We start from the raw sequence: 24,716 nt of genomic DNA, 5'->3' as shown, positions 1-24,716 counted from the left end.
AGGGAGCTGGACTAGAAGACCTCCAAGGTCCCTTCCAGCTCTATTCTATTCTATTCTATTCTATTCATCCCTTAAGGTATCCAGGGTACCTCAGTTGCCTACATTCTTCTATGGACATTACCAACATTTGTGCCTTGTTTGTTTGTAATATTTTGCCTTCTCCAAGTGACATTACTGGCTTATTGCTATGCTGCAATAAAACAAAAGCATTGACATCATGAACCCAAGACCCCAACCCACCCACCCCAAAAAAACAAGTATTATTTTTATCTTAGATTATTTTTTAAAAGTCATTTTTAAAAAGTCATTAAATTACAAATCATTTAATTCATCATTCAGATCGGGGCAAAGACAGCTTTCACACATTTTTTTCTAGTGTGCCAATTGCTTCTTTTATGGAATGGGAGGCATTATTTGTAATAACATGTGCCTTGGCTCAAACAGAATATTGTAATGTGCTCCATATGGGACTAGATTTAAAGACCAGGTGGAAGCTCCTATGGGTCTACAATGCAGCAGCACAGGGAATAAAGCCTGTTACTGTAGACCACCAGTTTTAGCTGATGGCAGCACCTGAACTTATAAGATAACCATAATCAATCCTGATTACTGAATGGATGAGAGACCACCAGGACATACTTGGAATTTTAGAATATGAAATTGAAAAACATTGTGAAATAAGGCTATGGCAAAACCCTCTCAATGCTGCTATGAATGTTAAGGGAATGTGTGTCCATAAAACATCAGGAGCCAAGCTAAGTTTGAAGGAGACTTTACTAATGTGGATTATAGGCTTTTTACATTTAAGGTTTACATTTAAATTAAATTCTAATATCTCCAATTAAAAATGCTGAATAGAGTTGCTCAAAGGAAAAGAATTCATAATCAGCTTTCCTAACTCTTTATTCTTACTCTTCGAAGAAGTCCCACTACATTTATTGCCGTTTGATGTATTCCTAAATGTATCATTGTGAAAGTGGATGAAAAGGGAGAATCCAGAAGGAATACTTAAGACTCAACTAGAATACAGGGAATGCTTGTCACAATTCTCCAAAACAAAATATCTGTGTTGTTCAAAGCCCTTCTAAGTCCTGAGTGGTTCTTATAAATCCCACATCAAGTTAGGTACAATTAAGGCAATGAACTACCATAGCAGTAAACAAGATGTTCAGCATCTTACAATTTAGCTGTTTAGGGAAAGTACATTGAAATAACAATCATTATTATCATGAATACTCACCTGGAACTATTAGCTCAATTTCCTTTGACACAGAAGTTCCCAATTCATTGGATGCATAGCAGCGATATTTTCCTTGAAAAAGGGATATGTTCCCACGATTTTTAACTACAAATGTTCCTGAATTATTAAATGTAGTTATCCGTGAGTCATCCAACAGACTAAATGGTTTCCCATCTTTTGTCCAGTTAAAGCTAAAATGACATTAAATAGCATTAAATAATTTTGAAACAATTATAATGTATCAATATTTTATAAATTAAATACCAGAAATCTTAATATTTTTGTCTTGCTCCGTCTCATCTATGCATGAATAAATCAGAATGACTACATATTAGATATATTTCATATAATATATTCTGATAAAATCAACTGAAATATAATATTGCATTCTATATTGGGCCACTCAAATCACAAGTTAAAGGATAAATATCTCAGTAGTTCTTCAGTGTATGTGTTGAGAGGCACATATTACATAAAATACAATATTTAGTACTGTTCCTAAGAATGTAGAAGATCTGATCTAAACCTTATCTAGAGATTGCATAGTGTAATCATTATAACTGAAAAATTAGCTATTAGCCTTCATAAGCTTTCCTTCAGTGTCCTTGGATGACCATGTGAAATATAGAAGTGCTGTCATTTGCCTGTATAACATTCTCTTTTTAAAAACCTTTATAGGGAGTGAAGAACTATCAAGCTTGTTTATACTTGTGATGAAGATTGGAAGTTACTTCTTTATATTTTTCTTTTTTTTTCTTTGTCTCACTCATCCTTTTTTCTCTTTTTTATTTGTTCCCTGTTGCTTTTTTTCTCCTTCCCTTCCCTGGGTTTAGTTTTCATAATTTTGTATTACTCTAATTAAAATCTTTAGCTAGAAAAGTGCTGCCTATGAAGAGCTTTGATCTTAAATCTTGCCAGTTTGAGTCCTTCTTAAATTAGATCTGGATAGCCAAAGAGTCTGCATTCAGTAGCCTAGAAAATGTAATAAGTTCAAAATATATAATCCTTTCATGGTTTTAATAACATGTACATATCAGAATAAGCATGTTTATATTTATGTATGGACTGGATATACAAGCAAAGTCATGCAAAAGACATATAAATCTCCTTCTAGATGTTGCATATTTCATATAATTTGCCAGAATGCACAGTATAAATCATGTCTTGCATTATCCAACAGTTCTGTTTCAAATGGAAGATACTGGGCTATCTTTGAAGCTATACACATGTGAATTGGTAGGCTAAAAAAACAAGAAATCTAGGTATTCTCATCCTTGTCTAACTAAATTCTCTATTTTTCAATCTGTCTCTTCTCCTGTAATGACCTGCATTTCATGACCTCACTCTGTAATGACTTGTATTTCATAACAGGCCAAGTTCATTCTTCTTTTGGTAAAAGTGTCCTGAATGAATGGGGAACATAATGAATGGTCTGAATGGAGCACAATGGGCTTATCACTGTTTTTCCTTTCCCAAATTTATTTATGTAGTTTCTGCACTTTGAGCTCTATGTGGAAAGAATGTTCTATGGTAAAAATCAAACATTGTTTGGATTACAGGAACTTGATTACAATCTGATTGTTTCCAACTTAAAACTACAAACAGGACATGGTTAGTAGCAACTAGAACATTAGCATGCCCTGCTTACACACTTCAATTCTGAGGTTAATCTGGATACTGTTAAGAATAGATTATAAAATTAAGACACTGAGCAGATCTTTTTAGGCTGGTTTTATATTTTATTTGTGACTGGTGCCTTTGGGTCATCCAACAATACAGGCTAGTTGATTAGTCTAATGGTTAAGGCACTGGACTAGAAAGTGGAAGACCATGAATTCTATTCCCATTTTAGGCATGAAAACTTGACTTTGGGCCAGTCAGTCTCTCTCAGTCTAATTTATCTCACAGGGGTTTTTGTTGAAGTATCTCTTAGGAGGAGGAAGGAGGGTATGTTTGCTGCTTTATTTATAAAAATAAAGGCAGGATATAAATATAAACAAATGATTACAAGAGGGAGGGAGATAAACATTTTTAAAGAAAACAATGAAAACCAAAGGTTAAAAAAACACTAAAAGAGAAATAAATGTTCAGAAAATAACAAATCAGTAAAACTTACATTGGTTGGGGGTTTCCTTTAGCTTCACACTTGATTGAAAATTCCTCATCAAAAGGGAAAGCAACCTGATCTGTTGGCTGTGTTGTTATTGCTGGGAGCTGTCGCACTGAAATACACAAAGATAAAATATACCTGGAAGCCCTATTTGCTTATGCTTTCACTTTCTGTCATAGAGAAAACTAGCAGGACATTCTCCAAAATAAGAGCAGCTACTAAAAATATTCTCCACTGATCCAAAAGTGAGATTAGATAAGTAGCAATTATTTTACAGTGGAGTGAGGGTACTGCAATGGGATGGAATTAAAACAAGGGACACTTTGATCCTGGAGAAGATGCTTGAAATACCACAAATAACCAAGAAAACAAATTAATTCTGAGTTCCCACCAGAGATACAAATGTAGTTTGTATCTAGTTTAAATTAGCATATTTTGAGTACATTATGTGTAACACCTGGATCTTTTCAGAAATTCATACTGCTAGGAAAGAGGGAAAGAACAAGATAAACAGGACAAATAGCAGTATGATGAATGTACTCAGTTACAGCAGCAGTAGATACTATAGATCTAAAAGACCCAGTTGCGGACAGCTTATCCTGAATAAAATCTATCTGAATGGTTAGACACTCTATTGATTGTTCACTGGGCGACTTCAGGTCAGTCATATCTCTCAGCCCAACTGAACTGACAAAATTTTTGCTGTCAAATAAAATAACAGGAAACCACTATATATATGCTGCTTTGAACTCCAATGGAAGGATGAATATCTGTACAGTATCTACAGTACATTGTTTACTTATCTAAACTTCCATTATCTGGTAGAATCATTCTAAAGAAAAGTTTTCTTGGTGAACACAGAATTTTGAGAAACTAAGGAACAATATAGTATATCCATGGAAAATATTGTAATAATATCTAAACTGCCTTCCAATAATCATCTATTATTACATATGAACACATGCTCAAATGTCTTTATAATAGTGCTTCCAGAGCAAAATTGCAAAATCCAAATGACTTTAGTGAAAAGATACTAAAATCTCTATCCATATATTAATAATATTAAAAATATGAACCCTGGGTATATTCATGTTAAAATAAAATGAGCACCAAGGTAATTAAAACTATAAAAGTTTAATTTAAAAACGCCAAGCTTTCGCCGTCACCTGCCGGCATCATCAGGGCTTAAAACGCCAGAGAGTGGGAGAGTCTCTTACAAGCAAGCCAGAGTCTGCGCCCGGCTCCTTGATCTCATTATCGGATCTAATTGGATAGATTGTACTCCAGTGATCCGTTTCTTCCTGCACCCATTATCTACGTGTATGTCCTCATTTGCCTTCTTTTCCTTGGATTCTAGGGTAGATGGGGCAACCTCCCTATCTCCCTGGTTGCCCCCCTCCTTTGATCCATTCTCTCCATCTTTCTCCTCTAGGTTATCCACAATTTGTCGGGGGATTGGCATATCTTCCTTGGTTTCTCTACTGAACATGCCATTGAGCCGTCGGTAATGGGATGGGCAACTGGCCGCACTCCATGATCTTAATGCCAAATGTGCCGAGCAGAGGTCAACGTGCCGGTTAATGGAGTCACTATTGGAGAGCCATGCTTCTTTTAGCAGCCGGCCTCCCTTTGTATTGTCACTTGCCAAGACGCATACCTCGTTAAAATTAAAGCGGTGGCCCAATTCCGCCATATGTACCCATATCTGGGAGTGCTGCTCGCCCCTTTTCACTGCCAGTTTGTGTTCATGGACCCTGGTCTTCACTCGTTTGGAAGTCTCCCCAACATAGTTGCATGGGCAGTCCATACAATCAATCTTATATATGGCTGCCGACCTTTCCATGCTGGGGAGTGGGTCCTTGGGGCGCATAATAGCGGCCCAAGGATAAGGGGAGGGCAACTGTTGTCATGGACAAGGTGATGTATATTAACAAGGCGCTGGAATTGCTCAATGACAGTACTGCATATAAGGTAGTTAATAAAGACCCCACAACTACACTCAGGAACCATACCAACAAGCTTCTTGATGACTTAAAACGGAATAGGGGGATGGGTGAAGACGTGTTGAGAAGAGTACGTCCTGGTGACTCAGCTCTTGCCAGGTTCTATGGGCTACCCAAGATACACAAACCCAACGTCCCCCTCCGTCGTATTGTTGCATTTAGGGGCACCCCTACCTCTGAATTGGCCAACAATAGTAACACCACTGTGAGATCGGCAGATGAATTCTTAAATAAAATTAGAGCCCTGAGGGTGGAGGAAGATGAACTTATGGTTTCTTTTGATGTGGTTTCCTTGTTTACTTCCATCCCACAAGACCTTGCGGTCACTGTCCTAACAGACCGATTGGACCAAAGAAACCCGGAACAACATCAAGACTCCCTCCAGATGGAAGATCTTATAAAACTGGTAGGAGTCTGTTTAAAGACTTACTTCACATTTCAGGGCACTATATTCGAACAAATTAAGGGAACACCAATGGGGTCTCTGATCTCCAGTATAATAGCAGAGGTGGTGCTCCAACGGTTAGAACACATAGTGATGGCCCAGTACCAACCAAAATTTTGGGCCCGCTATGTGGACGACACGTTTGTAGTCATCAAGAAGCAGCACAAGACTGACTTTATGAGCATTTTGAATTCGGTATACCCAGACATCCATTTCACCATGGAGGAAGAAAATCAGGGCTCGTTGGCATTCTTAGATGTATTAGTTCAACGCCAACTGGATGGATCTCTGACCACCAGGGTATACCGAAAGGCAACTTGTACGGATAGGATTCTCCATTATGAGAGTAACTATCCGACAGCCCATAAAGTCAGTTGTGTTAGAACCTTATTCAAACGAGTGGAGTCACATTGCAGCACTGCCAGAGCAAAGAAGGAGGAAAGAAACCACCTTTTCCAGATATGCAAGCGCAATGGGTACCCGGTAAGATTCATCAATCGGCATGGTATACCATCTGAATCCCGGAGTAACCCACCACCTGACGAACCAGTGCCACAGACAACACGTGTCACCCTCCCCTATATTTGCAACGTCTCAGAGGCAACAGCAAGAATCCTAGCGCCATATAACATAAAAGTAGCACACAGACCCAATCAAACGCTACGTGCCGCTATTATGCACCCCGAGGACCCACTCCCCAGCATGGAAAGGTCGGTAGCCATATATAAGATTGATTGTATGGACTGCCCATGCAACTATGTTGGGGAGACTTCCAAACGAGTGAAGACCAGGGTCCATGAACACAAACTGGCAGTGAAAAGGGGCGAGCAGCACTCCCAGATATGGGTACATATGGCGGAATTGGGCCACTGCTTTAATTTTAACGAGGTATGCGTCTTGGCAAGTGACAATACAAAGGGATGCCGGCTGCTAAAAGAAGCATGGCTCTCCAATAGTGACTCCATTAACCGGCACATTGACCTCTGCTCGGCACATTTGGCATTAAGATCATGGAGTGCGGCCAGTTGTCCATCCCGTTACTGACAGCTCAATGGCATGTTCAGTAGAGAAACCAAGGAAGATATGCCAATCCCCCGACAAATTGTGGATAACCTAGAGGAGAAAGAGCAACAGCCGAAAAACCCCACCACCCCCACAGTACTGACGTGCTTCCAAAAGGCTAGGAGGGCGGCGAAAATCAAAGCCCAGAATCCCCGTATTATGGACACCGGGGACATCCCAATTGGTGCACAGGAAAACATCGCAGATGGAGATGGGAGGAGATTCTCAGGATTGACACCTCACTTACAGCTTGAGAGAAAACAGCTGACCGATCCAAAGAAGACGGGACGACTCCCCCGACCAGCAACACCAACCGAATCGGGAACGCATAGAGCATACGGCGCTGAGTGTAATAACGAGTGGATGGATATCCCGAGGAGCAGGGAGAAGAGTGAACCCGGACGGAAGAACACGTGGGGGGTGGAGCTTGTGAAATCATCTTGCCGCACCCCGTATCGGCAGCACCCATTGACTCTAAAGACCTGTACCACACGCATGCAAGAACGAGAAGCATTGGAGGGAGGAGGGGAGCAGAAGAGGAACGTCACGACGTTCGAGGAGACCATAATCCCACTTCCCCCCGCATCGGTGATCCCGATTGTAACGTGTGGAGGAAGGATGCAGAAGACAAAAAAGGGGGGAGGGGCATGATGACTGCGCATGACCATACTTACGAGGCTTATCACATGGATAAACAGCTCACCGAACTACCCCAATTTATTGCTGTAACCCAGGCAGCCCAGAATGTTACACATGACCATCTTAGTAACAACTGGGCACGAGGGGGAGGCGTTAGGGAACAAAGGGAAAGCACTCGTAGAGAGAATAGCTGCATGGATGTGGATTGGAAAAGGAGGAAAGGGAAATGCAAACCATCACACAAACCTGAGGGAGAGAATGGATCAAAGGAGGGGGGCAACCAGGGAGATAGGGAGGTTGCCCCACCTACCGTAGAATCCAAGGAAAAGAAGGCAAATGAGGACATACACGTAGATAAGGGGTGCAGGAAGAAACGGATCACCAGAGTACAATCTATCCAATTAGGTCCGATAACGAGATCAAAGAGCCGGGCGCAGACTCTGGCTTGCTTATAAGAGACTCTCCCACTCTCTGGCTTTTTAAGCCCTGATGATGCCGGCAGGTAACGGCGAAAGCTTGGCATTTTTAAATTAAACTTTTATAGTTTTATTACCTTGGTGCTCATTTTATTTCAACATATATATGTATGTATGTATGTATGTATGTATGTATGTATGTATGTATGTATGTATGTATATATATATATATATATATATATATATATATATATGTAGGTCTTTGGTTGTTCGGGTTTTCTCCCGCGTAAAATTGGAAGTGTCTTGGCAACGTTTCGACGAAGTCTCATTCGTCATCTTCAGGCTGGTGTTTTCAGCTTCGTGCTTTGAGCAGCAATGTGTGGTCTTAGCTGTTTCTTCCTTTTAACTGCCAGTGGGGGTATGAACTGATTGGGTGGGAGCTTGGCTGTGTTCTGATTGGGTGGAGGTGTGTTCTGAATGGTTAGGGGCTTGGCTGTGCTCTGATTGGCTGGGGGAGTGTTCTGTTTGGTTGTGCTCAGGTTAGTCTGAGTTGCAGAGGGGTTTAAGATTTTGGGCTGCCTTGCTATTTTTTTGGCTTCGCGTTCGTGGTTGTGCCTCCTCTTCATGGAGGGTGTCAGTTTGCTTCATGTATGGATTGGAGGGGTTTAAAGTGGCTAATGATGCAGCTGTGGTCTGGCTTCTGGTTTGTGGTCGTGCCTCGTCATCGGTGTGGCTTTGGGTTTGTTTTTTGCGTGGATGTGTGGTGGTGACTTCCTGTGTGGTTTTTGTGAGTGTGGGTCTGGTATCATTTTTTGTGTTAGGGAGTCGTTTGTCAATAAGGGCGGGTTTCCAAATGGCTGGTAGGCGGGAGGTATCATCTCGCTTGTTCATGCTGTGTGGGCGTTTTTCTATCTCGATGGCTTCTCTGATTATTCTGTTATTAAAATGTTCACTTTTGGCAATGGTTCTGGTATTTTTAAAGTCAATTTCATGTCCTTGGCTTTAAGGTGTTGGACCAGGGAAGATGTTGGTTCCTCTTTTTTGACTGAGTTCTTATGTTCTTCAATGCATGCACTTATTCTTCTGTTGGTTTGTCCGATGTATGTGGTGGGACAAGTGGTGCATGGGATTTCGTATACTCCTTGATTTTCTAATTCAATTTTATCTTTGGGGTTTCTAAGGATGGTGGATATTTTTCTGTTTGTGCAGAATGCTGTTTTGATGTTGTGTTTATGGAGGATCTTACTGATTCTGTCTGTGGTGCCTTTTATGTATGGGAGGAGGGCTTTGCCGTTTTCTTGTTCTTTGTCCTGGATTTTAGTGGGGGTTTCTTTTTGGTTTCCAAAAAGAAACCCCCATTATATATATATATCTTCAGGTTCTTTTCCAGCTCTTATAGACAAGGGCAATGCCACGGTGGTTATGAACACATCTGACTACCAAACCAAATTAACCAACCTACTCCAAGACTCCACATACAAACCCCTAAATACAGATCCCACCACCTACCTGGAAAAAACCACCAGATCCAAAATAAAAGCCTCCCCCATTAGCGAAGAGATCCAGCAAAGAATCATTCCCAGAGAGAAATCATCCAGATGCCCCAAACTCTATGGTCTCCCCAAGATACACAAAGAAGGAACCCCACTCAGACCTATAGTCAGCTCCATAGGCTCACCTCTACAAAACCTAGCCAAATATCTCGCCAAACAACTACAGCCCTATGCAGAATCCATCACCTCACACGTAAAAAACTCATTCCAGTTTATAGAGATCATAAAGAAACAAAACTTACAGCCCAGCGACCTACTAGTGAGCTTCGATGTCATATCCCTCTTCACCCAAGTGCCTATCAAAGAAGCCTTGACAGCTATTCAAAACAAATATAACCCCCCCAAACACATCTTAGATCTGACCAACCACTGCCTATCCAACACATACTTCATCTATAATGGACAAAAATACAAACAAACAGAAGGAGCACCCATGGGATCACCCCTCTCACCTGTCATTGCCAACCTCTACATGGAACACTTTGAAACCCAAGCTCTAGAAAAATCAGATCACAAACCCAAACTCTGGCTCAGATACGTAGACGACACCTTCATAATCTGGCCACATGGGAAAGAAAAACTGGACAACTTCCTCACACACCTCAACAGCCTACACCCCAAAATACAGTTCACCATGGAAACAGAAGCTAACAACCAACTTCCCTTCCTGGATGTCTTAGTCTACAAGAAATCCAATGGCTCCCTAGGACACACCATCTACCAGAAGAAAACACACACAAACCGCTATCTGCACGCTCTCTCACACCACCACCCAGCACAGATCAACTCTGTAGCCAAGACACTCATCTCCAGAACAAAACGCTTAGCTGACGAACAACACCTAAAACCCGAACTACACACTCTCACCAATGTACTAACATCCAATGGATTCCATAGAAATAAGATTACAAACCTAATCCAAAAAGAAACCCCCACTAAAATCCAAGACAAAGAACAAGAAAACGGCAAAGCCTCCTCCCATACATAAAAGGCACCACAGACAGAATCAGTAAGATCCTCCATAAACACAACATCAAAACAGCATTCTGCACAAACAGAAAAATATCCACCATCCTTAGAAACCCCAAAGATAAAATTGAATTAGAAAATCAAGGAGTATACGAAATCCCATGCACCACTTGTCCCACCACATACATCGGACAAACCAACAGAAGAATAAGTGCACGCATTGAAGAACATAAGAACTCAGTCAAAAAAGAGGAACCAACATCTTCCCTGGTCCAACACCTTAAAGCCACAGGACATGAAATTGACTTTAAAAATACCAGAACCATTGCCAAAAGTGAACATTTTAATAACAGAATAATCAGAGAAGCCATCGAGATAGAAAAACGCCCACACAGCATGAACAAGCGAGATGATACCTCCCGCCTACCAGCCATTTGGAAACCCGCCCTTATTGACAAACGACTCCCTAACACAAAAAATGATACCAGACCCACACTCACAAAAACCACACAGGAGGTCACCACCACACATCCATGCAAAAAACAAACCCAAAGCCACACCGATGACGAGGCACGACCACAAACCAGAAGCCAGACCACAGCTGCATCATTAGCCACTTTAAACCCCTCCAATCCATACATGAAGCAAACTGACACCCTCCATGAAGAGGAGGCACTATCAGGAACGAGAAGCCAAAAAAAATAGCAAGGCAGCCCAAAATCTTAAACCCCTCTGCAACTCAGACTAACCTGAGCACAACCAAACAGAACACTCCCCCAGCCAATCAGAGCACAGCCAAGCCCCTAACCATTCAGAACACACCTCCACCCAATCAAAACACAGCCAAGCTCCCACCCAATCAGTTCATACCCCCACTGGCAGTTAAAAGGAAGAAACAGCTAAGACCACACATTGCTGCTCAAAGCACGAAGCTGAAAACACCAGCCTGAAGATGACGAATGGGACTTCGTCGAAACGTCGCCAAGACACTTCCAATTTTACGCGGGAGAAAACCCGAACAACCAAAGACCTACATACAATACCCGCGAAAACCTCAGAAAACAAATATATATATATATATTTCTAAAATTTGGATTGCTAGCAAAGAATTAAGGGAGAACTGGAATAGCTATTTCAAACTCTTTAGCTCTTTTCAACCAGACATACCCTTCTGAGATTCGAACCTGGGCTGTCTGCATGTTAGGTAGCTCTATTAACCTCTAGGCCACAGGCTCTGTCTCACTTTTGCCAGCTGTGTTAGGGAGGGAAGAAACAGGGGAGGAGTTATCTAGAATGCTGTATGTTACACCCTGTTGCCCAAATATGGGAGAGAGAAATCTTTTGCCTTGTATCAGCTCAAACTAGAGTCATCCACAGGCAGCAGTCACAACTGTGACATCATATACATTTCTAAAATTTGGATTGCTAGCAAAGAATTAAGGGAGAACTCGAATAGCAATTTCGAACTCTTTAGCTCTTTTCAACCAGACATACCCTTCTGAGATTCGAACCTGGGCTGTCTGCATGTTAGGCAGCTGTAGGTTAATACAGGTAGGTTGGCCAACCCCCCAGCCAATCAGAGCACAGCCAAACCCCCAGCCAATCAGAGCACAGCCAAGCTCCTAACCAATCAGAACGCACCTCCATCCAATCAGAACACAGCCAAGCTAATGGCAGAAAGTGAAGAGGAACTAAAGAGCCTCTTGATGCGGGTGAAGAAGGAGAGTGCAAAAGTTGGCTTGAAACTCAACATTAAGAAAACCAAAATCATGGCATCCGGCCCTCTCAATTCCTGGCAAATAGATCGGGAAGAAATGGAGGTAGTGACAGATTTTATTTTTCTGGGCTCCAAGATCACCTCAGATGGGGACTGCAGCCAAGAAATTAAAAGACGCTTGCTCTTGGGGAGGAAAGCTATGGCAAATCTAGACAGCATACTAAAAAGCAGAGACATCACCCTGCCAACAAAAGTGCGTATAGTCCAGGCCATGGTTTTCCCAGTTGCAATGTATGGCTGTGAAAATTGGACCATAAGAAAGGCTGAGCGCCAAAGAATTGAGGTCTTTGAACTATGGTGCTGGAGAAGACTCCTGCGAGTCCCTTGGACAGCAAGGCGATCAAACCGGTCAGTCCTAAAGGAGATGAACCCCGACTGCTCTTTAGAAGGCCAGATCCTGAAGTTGAAACTCAAATACTTTGGCCACCTAATGAGAAGGAAGGACTCACTGGAGAAGGGCCTAATGCTGGGAAAGATTGAGGGCAATAGAAGAAGGGGATGACAGAGAATGAGATGGCTGGATGGAGTCATTGAAGCAGTAAGTGTGAACTTAAATGGACTCCAGAAGATGGTAGAGGACAGGAAGACTTGGAGGAACGTTGTCCATGGGGTCGCAATGGGTTGGACATGACTTCCCAATTAACAACAACAACAAATATATCTTCTATTCACTTTGGTTTGGATTTCCTAGCAGTGTTATTCAAAAGGAATTTCACTGAAGGGAATGAGCTCAAGACTTACATTTTAACCTTTTGTAACAGAGAAAAAACAAAAAGAATAATGGAGACATTAATCTGAGAAATTAATTTTAACATTAATTGTGAGGTTAATAAATTTAGCCTTTCCATTTTCATTCAGTCTTATTAGATATCTCTGCAGCTGCAACTACAGTACATTCTCTGCTAAAAATGCATTATCAACTTCAGAGTTTAGTACTATGACTTTAAAACTTTGATCCTATGAAAGATATTGTATGTTCCATACTGACCAATATTCTCTTCCCATAACTTTATCAGTTTTGCATTATTGCAATTCTTGATTATTTAAGTACAGAGAAAAAGGGAGAGAGATTTTAACATAAGCTATTTAGTTTGTTCTTATTTTGGTCATGTGTGACCACCATTTCAGTATTTTGGGGACTGTCCATGCTGTTAAATCAAATAATTTAAACAAAACACAATATTGTTTCCTGTGGCTCCTGGAAGTTCTACCCTTTGTGTTAGATAAATATGTTGTTCGTGTTCTACTCTGAACTGTTCTGGTTTCTCTGAATTCTTCTTTAAAGACTTTTAAGTTATTCCATTTTTATGTGTTTGGGCACTAACAGAAGGTGATACAAAGAAAGTTTGGTCTCCTGGGAATTATCTCAGGAGTCTTAAAAATTGTATTCTCTCTCCCATGTTACCTGAACATGAAGAATGAGTTGGAGGAAGGTTTGGAGTTAACTGCATTCTATGTACTGATGAGAATGGCTTTTCTTTTTCCTTTCATGAATGTTTTTGAAAGCCTCTGCATATCTCCTTATTGTAAAGGACTGGATGTGAAAAAATGATCTGAAATAAAACTTGGACAAGGCAGAGTTGTTGCTGATTCCAGGGGTTGGGCTCCGAGGCTCAGGTGATGTGCCTTTTCTGAATGGGAGTTCTAGTCTCCCTTAAGGAACAAGTTTGCATTCTGAGAATTCTCTTTAGTACTGGATAGCCACATAGTAACAGTGGCAAGGGGCGCCCTTTATCAGCTTTTGCCAACAGAAGTTATGCTTGTGTTGGTATGGTCTGTCCACATAGTCCTGGTGTCTATGATGCATGGGCCAGTGATCTTAAGGTTGAATATTACAATGCACTTTTAAATAAGTTATAATTTGTACTTTCTGTATTCAGTTATTATGGAAGTTAACTTATCAGGTCTTCCTTATATTTGTCTTCCTATGGTCAGAGTTCAAACTCAGCTGAGCATCTATATGGTTAGAGCTTTAATAAACCCATGGCCTTTTTGGTTTTCAATTGCATGGTTTCATAGGACCTATGACTGCAATGCCTACATGATCCATATCCTAATTCCAGATGCCACCATACTTTGGATGGGGCTTCCTGTCCCTTTTTTTTTCTCTGGTACAGGGGGGAGGGCATTGAGTAAGCTGCCTCTGTGTGTGTGTGTGTGTGTGTGTGTGTGTGTAGATCACTATTACTTCTTATCAACATTACAATTCTAGAGGAGAAAATACAACCATTCTTCTAATGCAGGGGTGTCAAACTTGCCATGTTACGTGACGTGTCAGGACATATCATTGACTTTTTTCCCATTGCTGGGTGGGCATAGTTTTAGCATGATGCATCTGGCCTATGAGCTGGCAGTTTGACATCCCTCTTCTAATGGCTCAGGTCAATACTGGTAGTGTATTTTTGAATACAGGCAAAAAGGATTCATAACTAAGCATGTATGCCCGGTAATACAAGTTCTTACTATATGTACAAAGTGGGGGGAGTGTTCCTTCATATTCAAAACCATACACCCTCAGAAGCAGAATGGATCGACTCACAACTATGCAAATCATCTATTTCATAGATTTACATTCTTTTATTATGCTGAAGAAATTAAAGTGTTGTGAATCTTCATATAACCAAACTATAAAAATGGAAATTGTACCCTGAAGAGTAATTGACCATAATAGAATTACCACTGTGTTATAAATTACAGGAATGAATATTAGAGAACTGGCTAGAAAGTCTTTAAACCTAGTGAACTGGAAAACTCACTGCTCAAAGAGAATGTGGTATCTTGCCGCACCATATGGTACCTCTTCGTCTACACTGCCAATGGAACCAGGCTTTGCCTATCTTGTTTATAGCCAGATATGATTCATGTTTATTAAAGCCATTAAAACCTTCATTAACAAAAATTAAGAATTCAGATGGAAAAATGGGGTCAAAGCAAGGCCATGTAATTTGAGGAGATGATTCTAAATAATGGGTGATCTGGAATCCAAATTTGCAATTTATAAGAGAATTCAAGCACCAGCTCTGAAAAGATAAATCATTTACTACGAATTCAATACTAAAAAAAAAATAATTATTTTTCCACAGCCATTAGAACTATGCAAATTCTGAACAAACATATCTCTATGAATGATTAAAGTAGCTAGACCAGGGGTCTTCAAACTTGGCCCTTTTATGACTTGTGGGCTTCAACTCCCAGAATTCCTCAGCCAGTACGCCTGACTGAGGAATTCTGGCAGTTGAAGTCCACAAGTCATAAAAGGGCCAAGTTTGAAGACCCCTGAGCTAGAAGGTCCACAAATCTGGAAAAAAAAATGGCTGCTTTAACAATTCAAAGCAAGGTGTTTCATACACTCTCCCACACATTACAAAGCAAAATATTTCTGTCACATTCAGCTTTTCTGATGCTAGTGTTCTCTATGAAACATACTTCTTTGTACACAATTTTGTCCTCTCTGCCTAATAATGGCAGTCTACAGTCAAATTAGACAAAATAATTTCCTGCTACCATGGGAGATCTAATGCTAAGACAGAAAACGGGCTGATAGGAAGTTGAAAAAAATAATAGTTTCCTCAGTGAAAACATCAGTGACTCTCTCTCTCAGCAGAACTTGGGAAAAGTGCAGCCAGCTGGGAACCATGAGGATCACACAAGAATTATTCTGACACCTTTTTCTTACTAAGATACTTTTAATTTTGATCCTTCACCACTGACTGCTTGATTTGGAATACTTTGATTGCGTCAATTTGACAATAAGCATATTCATAATAGCTGTTGGCTACATATAACAACAGATCTCAAGTATCTCATATTTTGGTTGACAATGACAATGTAATTATTAAGAATATGGAAGGAAGGAAGGAAGGAAGGAAGGAAGGAAGGAAGGAAGGAAGGAAGGAAGGAAGGAAGGAAGGAAGGAAGGAAGGAAGGAAGGCCTAATAAGCCGAGAAAGTATTAAGACTTATTTTTATCATCTGTCTATACAAAAAAATAATCATCTCAAAAGTTCTCATTGGAAAAGCTTGTGAGATATCCAGTATATGACAAGCAATAGCAAGTTTTCACATAAAAATAGATGGGATTGGAACAAATCTCTAGAACTTCTACACATTCTGTCATTAATAAGATAAAATCAAGAAAGTGAGATGAATGTAATTTAGGCTGTAATAAATTACAGCTATTTTTATTAAGTTATGGTTTTATATATTGCAAGCCATTGCAGTCATGAATGGCAGCTAAAATATATTATAATTAGATAAATAACAATATATGCAAAGCAACAAAAATTGTTTCATTAAATACTCTTGGCTGATATTTTTTCTGGAATAAATATTCGAAGAAACATTGAATTATCCTCTTATGCATTATCCCCAATTTTTCTGATACTCACTTTGAGTTTCTCTGTCCTGTCTGGATATCCCAAAAAATTTATTGAACCTCCTGTCTAAATTTGGAAATCACAGCTTTAATGACTGATTCATAAGACTCTTCAGTCAGCTATCCATGTGCTATATGTACCTTTTGATGGCTTTGCATAAAAAAAAAATGAAACTTGCAATTTCTGTCACACAGAAATTCTCAAAAGGCCACACTAGGAAAAAAAAATAAAGCTCAAAATGGAAACAACACATTGGTAAGATCTAATCTAATCACCAGTAGAAGAATATTCAGCAAATAGCTATAACTTACCAGTAAGTGGGATTTCAATAGCTGCTGCCAAATTTAGTACAAAGAGAATCAGGCACAGAGAAATTCTTTTTGTTTCTAATGGCATCTCCATCTCTCTTCTGTAAACATGAAGTCCAAACAGACTGAAAGATGCCTCACAATTTTCCTGGTTTGTACAGTGAATACCGTCCGAGAGAGCAAAATCTGGAAATGAAGTGGAGACAGTCACCAAAATATACTTTTAAGGCAATGGTTCAGCTATAATTTTGTTAATAAAATAAAGAAATAGGCAAGATTAATAAGCAGAAGCATAAATCACAGCAATATACAGATTGTAATTTATTCTTTTACCCTCCTGTTCTCATATTCCGAAAGGGAGGGGGAAAAAACAAAATCAATTACCCCCAAACAAATCTAATTACTTTCCTTCTTGTATACAAGGGGAAAAATGGCTAACATATTTGGCCCACTTCTAACCTTCTATTTTTTTTTCTTTTTAATAGAGATGTAGAGATTGAAAACCATTTAAAAAATAAGATATATATCATGACATTTATTTTATTTTTTAATACAGGCTAGAATAATTTTACTATTGCCCCAACATTCTAGCAGAACACCTTAGAATTGTATTAACAATTAAACACCTCTAGATAGAAAATGTGCTTTGGTACAAAGGCACATTTACAGATAATGTTGTCTACCACAGGTATCTTAAACTGAGAGTCAATAATTTAAGGTTGATACAAAGACGCCATTACTTTTATAGCCATTGTAAAATACATTGGAAGAACAGAAGATGGAAAGTATAAAATGTAATAAAGAACCAAAAGTATATATATCATTTTGTCCGCAGCTCACTGACCAAGGTGGAAACTACTAGTTTGGCAACCAGCTGCTACACTGATGGAAATCAGGTGACCATTTATCTCAGAAGAAATGTTCTGGATTGCAATTTGTACTTCAGAAAAGCTAGCTATCTTCCAGTTATATCTGACAGAGCGAAGGCAGTCAGCCAGGAAGTGACACTTAGAAAACCCCAGAGAGACAATGAGAAACAGCTGGCTGACCAGCAGTTATTCAGAGGGTGTTACAGGCCATTGGTTTATAACTGGGTAGAAATTATGGAGATTTGGGAAGGGGGGTGTTTTTGTTTACCCAGTATAGGAATTAAAGCAGAGGGGCTTTGATGGAGATTTATATTCAGGGTTGCTCTCCTTTCCCCAGCCTCTCTTAAATAAAAACTGAAAATGAATAGAAGTTAAACTGGACATGGAGCATATTCAAACAATATTTCAATCCAAATTAATTACAACTACAAATGATTAGCTTTAGGAAGTGTTACATTCAAAATATCATCCAATCTCAAAGCTAATGTAGTAGGCTTTGGTAGCTCTTGATATCTCCATAAACTCACAGCATATTGCAATATCCTATCACTAATGTAATCTGTCATGAATCAGGCATAAATAGCTGACATAACAATTGTTGTGTTAAGGCCATGTCAGCCATATTCAGTGAAGTGCTCTATCCCTACCTCATCCTGCCCTTCATTGTCTAATTCAGGGTCTTCAAACTTGGCCCTTTTATGACTTGTGGACTTCAACTCCCAGAATTCCTCAGCCAGGCACGCTGGCTGAGAAATTCTGGGAGTTGAAGTCCACAAGTCATAAAAGAGCCAGGCTTGAAGACCCCTGGTCTAATTTTTCCATGTACTGATGTATATGTTGCTGTTTTCTTGCTTCATCCTCCTTATACTGTCATTGCCCGTTAGAGTTTCTGCCTATACAGCCAAAAGTTAAAGGCACAGAAGATGCACATTCTTAAATTACTGTTTCTTCTATCATAACCCACGTTTATAGCATTGAACAAGGATAGTACATTATTTTGACTAATCATTGCACATTTTGAAAGAAAACCTGAGGTAATCCTCAACTTGAAAACCACATTGAGTTCTAAGAAAAAAGATAGGATATAGTACGGTACTACTAATAATAATGCTCATATGGAATATTCAGAACTATATTTTAGTGAATAGGGCTTAAATAACAATACAACAAGTTTCTTGAAAACCTTATCTTTAAACCTTTTCTTTCTCCTTCTCTTCCTTCTCTTCTTCTGGATATGCTTTCCAAAACCCACTCTGTACTGGATTCACCATTGCTTCCAAAAGCTTTGAACACCCTCATTCAGAGTGTCATACATAGCCTCTCCATTAGTCAATCTTCTATCATCTGTCTGCCTGCCTGCCTGCCTGGCTGCCACCCTGCCTATCTATCTATCTATCTATCTATCTATCTATCTATCTATCTATCTATCTATCTATCTATCTATCTATTCTATCTACCTATCTATCATCTTCCCCAAAAAAACACATGATAAATTATACGCAAAGAGTATTGTTCCAGGATTGTGTTTTAACAATAATTGCCTTACTATTTATCATATCTGAAAATCACAGTGTTCTATCAAATGGCTTGTAGCTTTCTGTTTCCATTCACAGAAAGATATAGAAGACTTATGACATTTATGTCTCTTACAAGCACAGTAAACATACTTCCCTTCACACCAGATTTACTTCAATCAAATAGCATTTTGATTTCTAAGAACCTATGCCCAGTGTTAGAACTATACAAGATCAAAGAAAATGTTAACTTCTTAGTGGTTCACCAAAATGATTTCCCTGCATTTTTCTCCAAGGTGAAAATGAATAGATGGAAAGTAAGTAGTTACAGGACTGACATCAGGGGTCAATATAGCAGGTCATGTAACAGAGTGATTTAACAGCAACAACATGGTTTGACAGCAGGAGGGCTTTCATTCTTGATAGAAGCAGGGAAAAGAGGGAGAACGTTCACTTTTACTGATAGTTCGAATTGTCAACTGAAAGCTGGGTAATAATTTTGTAACAGTCTGAAGCGGAAAGAGTAATACATTTTAAAATGTATTTAATTATTTTTAGAAAGTTGGCCCATTTAAAATAGACAGAGATAGTGGAAATGTCCCTTAAATAATCCTACAATTGCTTCAAAAATGTTTCTTTTAGGGCTACTAAGATTATTTTTTTCTCTCTTAAAATTTGCTGGAATATGTGTTTTCCTATTCTTCTACTACACTCTACAGTGATTCCTATATTTATCTAAATGCTCAGTTTTCATTCTGTTCATGTTTTGGTCTTCTGCTCAATCAAGAAATTGTAGAGCAGGGGTGTCAAACTTGCAATGTCACATGACATCACGACATATTGCAACTTTTTTTCCATTGCAATGGGGTGGGTGCAGTTTCACCATGATGTGAATTATTCACTTCTCATTAGACTGCATTATTTTCTTTTGCTTTCTCAGATTCTCACACCTAATGCCTTCATATATTGTTCCCTTATTGTTGTTATTGTTGTTGTTAGTTGCAAAGTCATGTCCGACCCATCGCGATCCCACAGACAACGTTCCTCTTTATCTATTTTAAAACAATTGCAAATCTTTTCTATTTTTTTAAAAAAACTTTTCCATCTATAGGGAAGCTCTGATGCTACACTAATCAAAGCAATAGGGAACAGTTTTTTTCTTTTTCTTTTTTCTATGTTCCTCTGTAGATTCATAGAAACTTTAAAACAAGGAAGAACTGATAGTTCAGTTTTGTAGGACAATATAGTAATGATCCCATATTATTATATAACTAAGATTAAAAATAAAATAAAGGGGAGTGAGAGTTTCCAGTACTATGGGCAGGGAGTAAGAAAACAGAGAAAATGTATTTCATGTGCTAGCTTTTTCAGAGCAGTCATTTCATGTGCACAAACCCATCTTATTTAAATAGTGCCTTGGTCTAAAATTGATCTATTGGTCTAATAGCATTATGCATTTCATTACAATTTCACCTGAGGAGAAATTGAAAGGATATCCACTAGGAGATCTAAGGATGAATGTAGCATGAACTTCTAGGTTGAAGGATAATCCATTGAATTCACAGGCCAACATTGGAAGAACTGGATGATGATGGTGGTGATTTTTAAAGCAACTGCCAACAGCAGAACACATAGCTGCTTGGCAAACCAGGATGAAGTAGCTGTCCAGGGAAGGGCCATGCTAGGCATTGCAGCCAATCAAAACTGGGACTGGAATGGAATGAAGAGAAACAATGGAGACCATCAACTCTGAATGGATTTAAATAGGTCAGGAAACAGCAGTTCTGAATGAAAGCCAGAAAACCCAGCTCATTTGCAATAGCTGGGAAGTAGAAAAGGATAATATCACCTGTTCCTAAATTACAGTATGCATGATGGATCAAGCAGAAAGTGTGGATCTGCTCTCAGTCTTGGTACAGAATAAACTATAACAAGGAACCTGTTGTGTTAATGTAGGTCCATTGTCAGATTTATAATCCTGAAAAATTCAAACTCTGTAGGAAGCCTAAATTTATAAAAAAACATTTTCCACTGCAAATGTTTTTGCTCATGTGAAGGGTGGTGAGAATCATACTAGGAAAGAATGAACTTGATGCATTCTTCTTTTTGAATCTCATAGGGTCTTTAAATAATAAATGTACAATGCTAATAGACCAATAAACCAATTTTAGATCAGGGCAATATTTAAATAACAAGATGGGTTTGTGCACATGAAACAGCTGCTGTCTAAAAGCTACTACAAGATTTCCTGAGAGTATCTTCTCCTGTGTGTTCAGGTCATTAGGACAACATGGCTCATAAAATGACTTGTACAATTTTCTCTATAGCACTATAAAAACCTTCCTTCCTTGTGCTTTTTCCATCTCTGATGGTGTAACTATTGCTTACGAACAGCTTGCAGTATAGAGGTAGCCACCATGGGGAACAATTTAAGATGTTCTGAACTCAACATGTGGTGGCTGTTTGGGCACACTCATCCTGATTTCAGGTCTCTAAATATTCTGATATTTAGCCTGACTGTCAAACCTACTGAGAAGCCAGATGTCCTATCTAAAAATAACTCATCTAACTTACCTCTCTTGGTCAACAAAATTGGAGATCAGGTGTTGAAATGGATTTGAGTACAGTATAATGGGTAGTTTTGTTTCTTACTATAATAATTAAGATCACTAAATCATAGGCCTGGGATACAGCTCTTTTTGCTATTGTTATCAATGGGGAAAAATATTAATTTCACAGTTATAGTATTTTGTTGTAAAGACATAATTAGGTTGTACTTGACTAGAATTTCTCAGTGGCATTTGTAATTTTGCTACCATATTAAATTGTTTAAATTTTTCATATTTGAGAATTTGAGAATTCAAACATATCTTAACAATATGAACAGGCCAATTTCTAACCCAAGAAATGATAGAAACTGTGTTACCAAAATTACAATTTAGCCTAGTATTATTTCATATTTATTATCATCACATTAAGCTTTCCTTTTATTCATCACTTCAACATTGCTAAGTACCTTGTCAATTTCAGTGTAGCATGGATAGAAACAGAAACTCACATTTGTTGCATATTCATATGCAGAGTTGATTGTCCATCCTTGTTTCTCTCCAGTATACATTTTAAGATCTAAAATGTTGTTCTATTATGACTTTTAAAGTGTGCTTTTTGTTTTTCTAAAAATGCCTATTAAAAAGACTGCTATTTAATCCGAAGCCATTGTTTTGTTGTCAAAGAATGTGACAGTTTATCATTCTGCATCTAATTTGATGCAAAACAGCTGTCTTACAAAAGGACATTTAAAGGGGATATTTCTCAAGCCATATTTACTTGTTTTAGAATATTTAGAATATTGTTAACTGACCCAGAAAATAAGATATATAATTGTCACTAATGTCAGTTTTTAGCTCTTTGGCAATTGACTCTGACATGCTACTTATTAGCATTCTGTCTACAAAAGGCTATTGGAATTTCTCAATAACAGCAACACAAGAGGTAAAAAGAGTTATAATATAAAAACAATCTGTAATACATAGATTTTCAGTTAAAAAGATGTATGCATAGAGCAGCATATTGAAAGCTTATTCATCCTTTAACTCAGGGGTGTCAAACTGCCGGCCTCCGTGCCGGTTTCATCATACCGGAGCCGCGCCCACCCCATTGCCTGCAATGGCAAAAAAGTTCCGATACGTTGCGTGACATCATGTGACGTCGCGAGTTTGACACGTCTGCTTTAACTAGTTCATTCACTAACTTTCATTCACTAACTTTCTTCTTCTTTCTTCTTCTTCAGCTAAGAAAAGTTAATAGTGTGCACTATAAAAAGCAGGTTTCTTTCTATATAGTCATGTAAAATACACACATATTTCTATGCTTATATTTGATACATACAATCATCATTATTTGACTGAAAAAGAAACTGCTATGAGTCATCTTTTTATTGGCATAGATACTCACCCTAACTGTGCTTATTTTTCAAGTAGGTAAAGGAAAATTTGAATAATTATAAGATGATTATAAAGGAAAAAATAATGACCTCATAGTCTAGAATTTACATTTTGTAAATCTTTCTGGTTTAATTCTGAGCCCTATTAATCCAGCCTACACTTTGAAATTCAAGATTTTCAGAAATTACTACTGTATGGTCTATTTATATTTTTACTATATAGTCCATATGAATAAGAGTTCAAAAAAGTTTTTAAAAATCACACTAGTAACCAGGGTTTTTTGTATGAAATTTTAAGCAAATATCAGGGCTTATTGTTTAAAATTTTATTTCAAATTATTTTTTGATCCAGAATAGCTGATTGTCAACTATATTGTATATTCATCTTCATCCCCAGATTTCAGATAAGTGATGTTGAATCAAACCAAAGAACTTTCTAGTCCAGCATTCTGATCCCATAATGACTTTTGTGTAGTTTACAAACAGGACCTGAGTTTCCATCTACCTCTATATTATTGGCTATAAGTGGTTCACTGTGGACATAGGTTTTAATGGGTACCTTTCTATTTTTTTTTAATAGAACATGAGTCATCTCACCTTGGAATTCTTAAAAATGTTCAAATGTTCACCTTTCTTTGTTTACAGTATTTTGTAACATTATTATGGTTTCACTTCATATAAGAGCATATGCCATACATATTCTGTCTTCTGCAGTGAAGACAGGTGCAAATAATTACTTCTGTTTCTTTGTTGACTTTTTAAGTATTTTATAGCTCCCTTCTGTTTCTCTGAATGCAGTCAAATAAATAAATAAATAACTCCTTTTATATGACCCTGTAATCCCTTAATTTAGGGTAGAGTCAAGGGCAACTGGATGGAGCTGAATGTTTATTGGCTGGATGTCCTTCCAGCCAATGATGCAGTCAAATAAATATGCATCATACATTAATATTAACCTTTAAATTTGTAAAATGCCGTAGGTTTCAGAAACTTGAGAAACTGTGGTTATTGTGTATTTATTATATATTTATTTATTAGAGTTTTGCTCTGTCTTTACTACTTTCCCTCCTATTTTCCCCAGAACAATCCTGCAAGGTGGGTTGACTGAGAATGTCTGGCCTAAAGTCCCCCATGCCTAAGATAGGCCTAGAATTCACAGTCTCCTGCTTCTAGGCCAGCATCTTAGATGTTTCCTGGAAAAGCTGCAGAACTTCAGAATCTTCAATGGACAAGAATACACAGAAAGTATTAGTGTTAGACATATGCATTATATAACATGATAAAAGATGATCCTTCTTTTCATTAGTATTATTAAAACTCAACTGAACTTCAAACAAATTTACCCAGGAGTTAAATCAACTGAATTTGGATATGATAGAAGAAACTGAATGCAAAACTGAAATTGGAAGTATCTTGCCAATCAAACCTCACAGGACAGGAATAAGCATGCAATAAAAACTTGGCTAACTGAAAGAAATATATATTTGATTTAA

General features: G+C 38.4%; 1 protein-coding gene across 10 annotated transcripts in view; it reads right to left on the bottom strand.

Moving 5' to 3' along the window:
- CHL1 (cell adhesion molecule L1 like) overlaps nucleotides 1–24,716 on the bottom strand; it is a 231,822-nt gene that overhangs the window by 103,844 nt on the left and 103,262 nt on the right. For all 10 annotated transcript variants that reach the window (XM_039355679.1, XM_039355670.1, XM_039355671.1 and 7 more), the window contains 3 exons: nucleotides 16,901–17,083; nucleotides 3,357–3,462; nucleotides 1,241–1,431 (listed from right to left, as the gene is read on the bottom strand). In XM_039355679.1, the coding sequence (XP_039211613.1) occupies nucleotides 1,241–1,431; nucleotides 3,357–3,462; nucleotides 16,901–16,991 (388 nt within the window). In that variant the 5' untranslated portion in view covers nucleotides 16,992–17,083. The remainder of the gene's footprint in view (nucleotides 1–1,240; nucleotides 1,432–3,356; nucleotides 3,463–16,900; nucleotides 17,084–24,716) is intronic.

Source organism: Crotalus tigris, unplaced genomic scaffold (assembly GCF_016545835.1).
Source record: "Crotalus tigris isolate CLP2741 ecotype Arizona unplaced genomic scaffold, ASM1654583v1 scf7180000018725.1201236, whole genome shotgun sequence".
NCBI lineage: Eukaryota > Metazoa > Chordata > Lepidosauria > Squamata > Viperidae > Crotalus > Crotalus tigris.
Note: the sequence above shows the minus strand (reverse complement) of the source record. Positions and strands in the feature narration are given on the sequence as shown.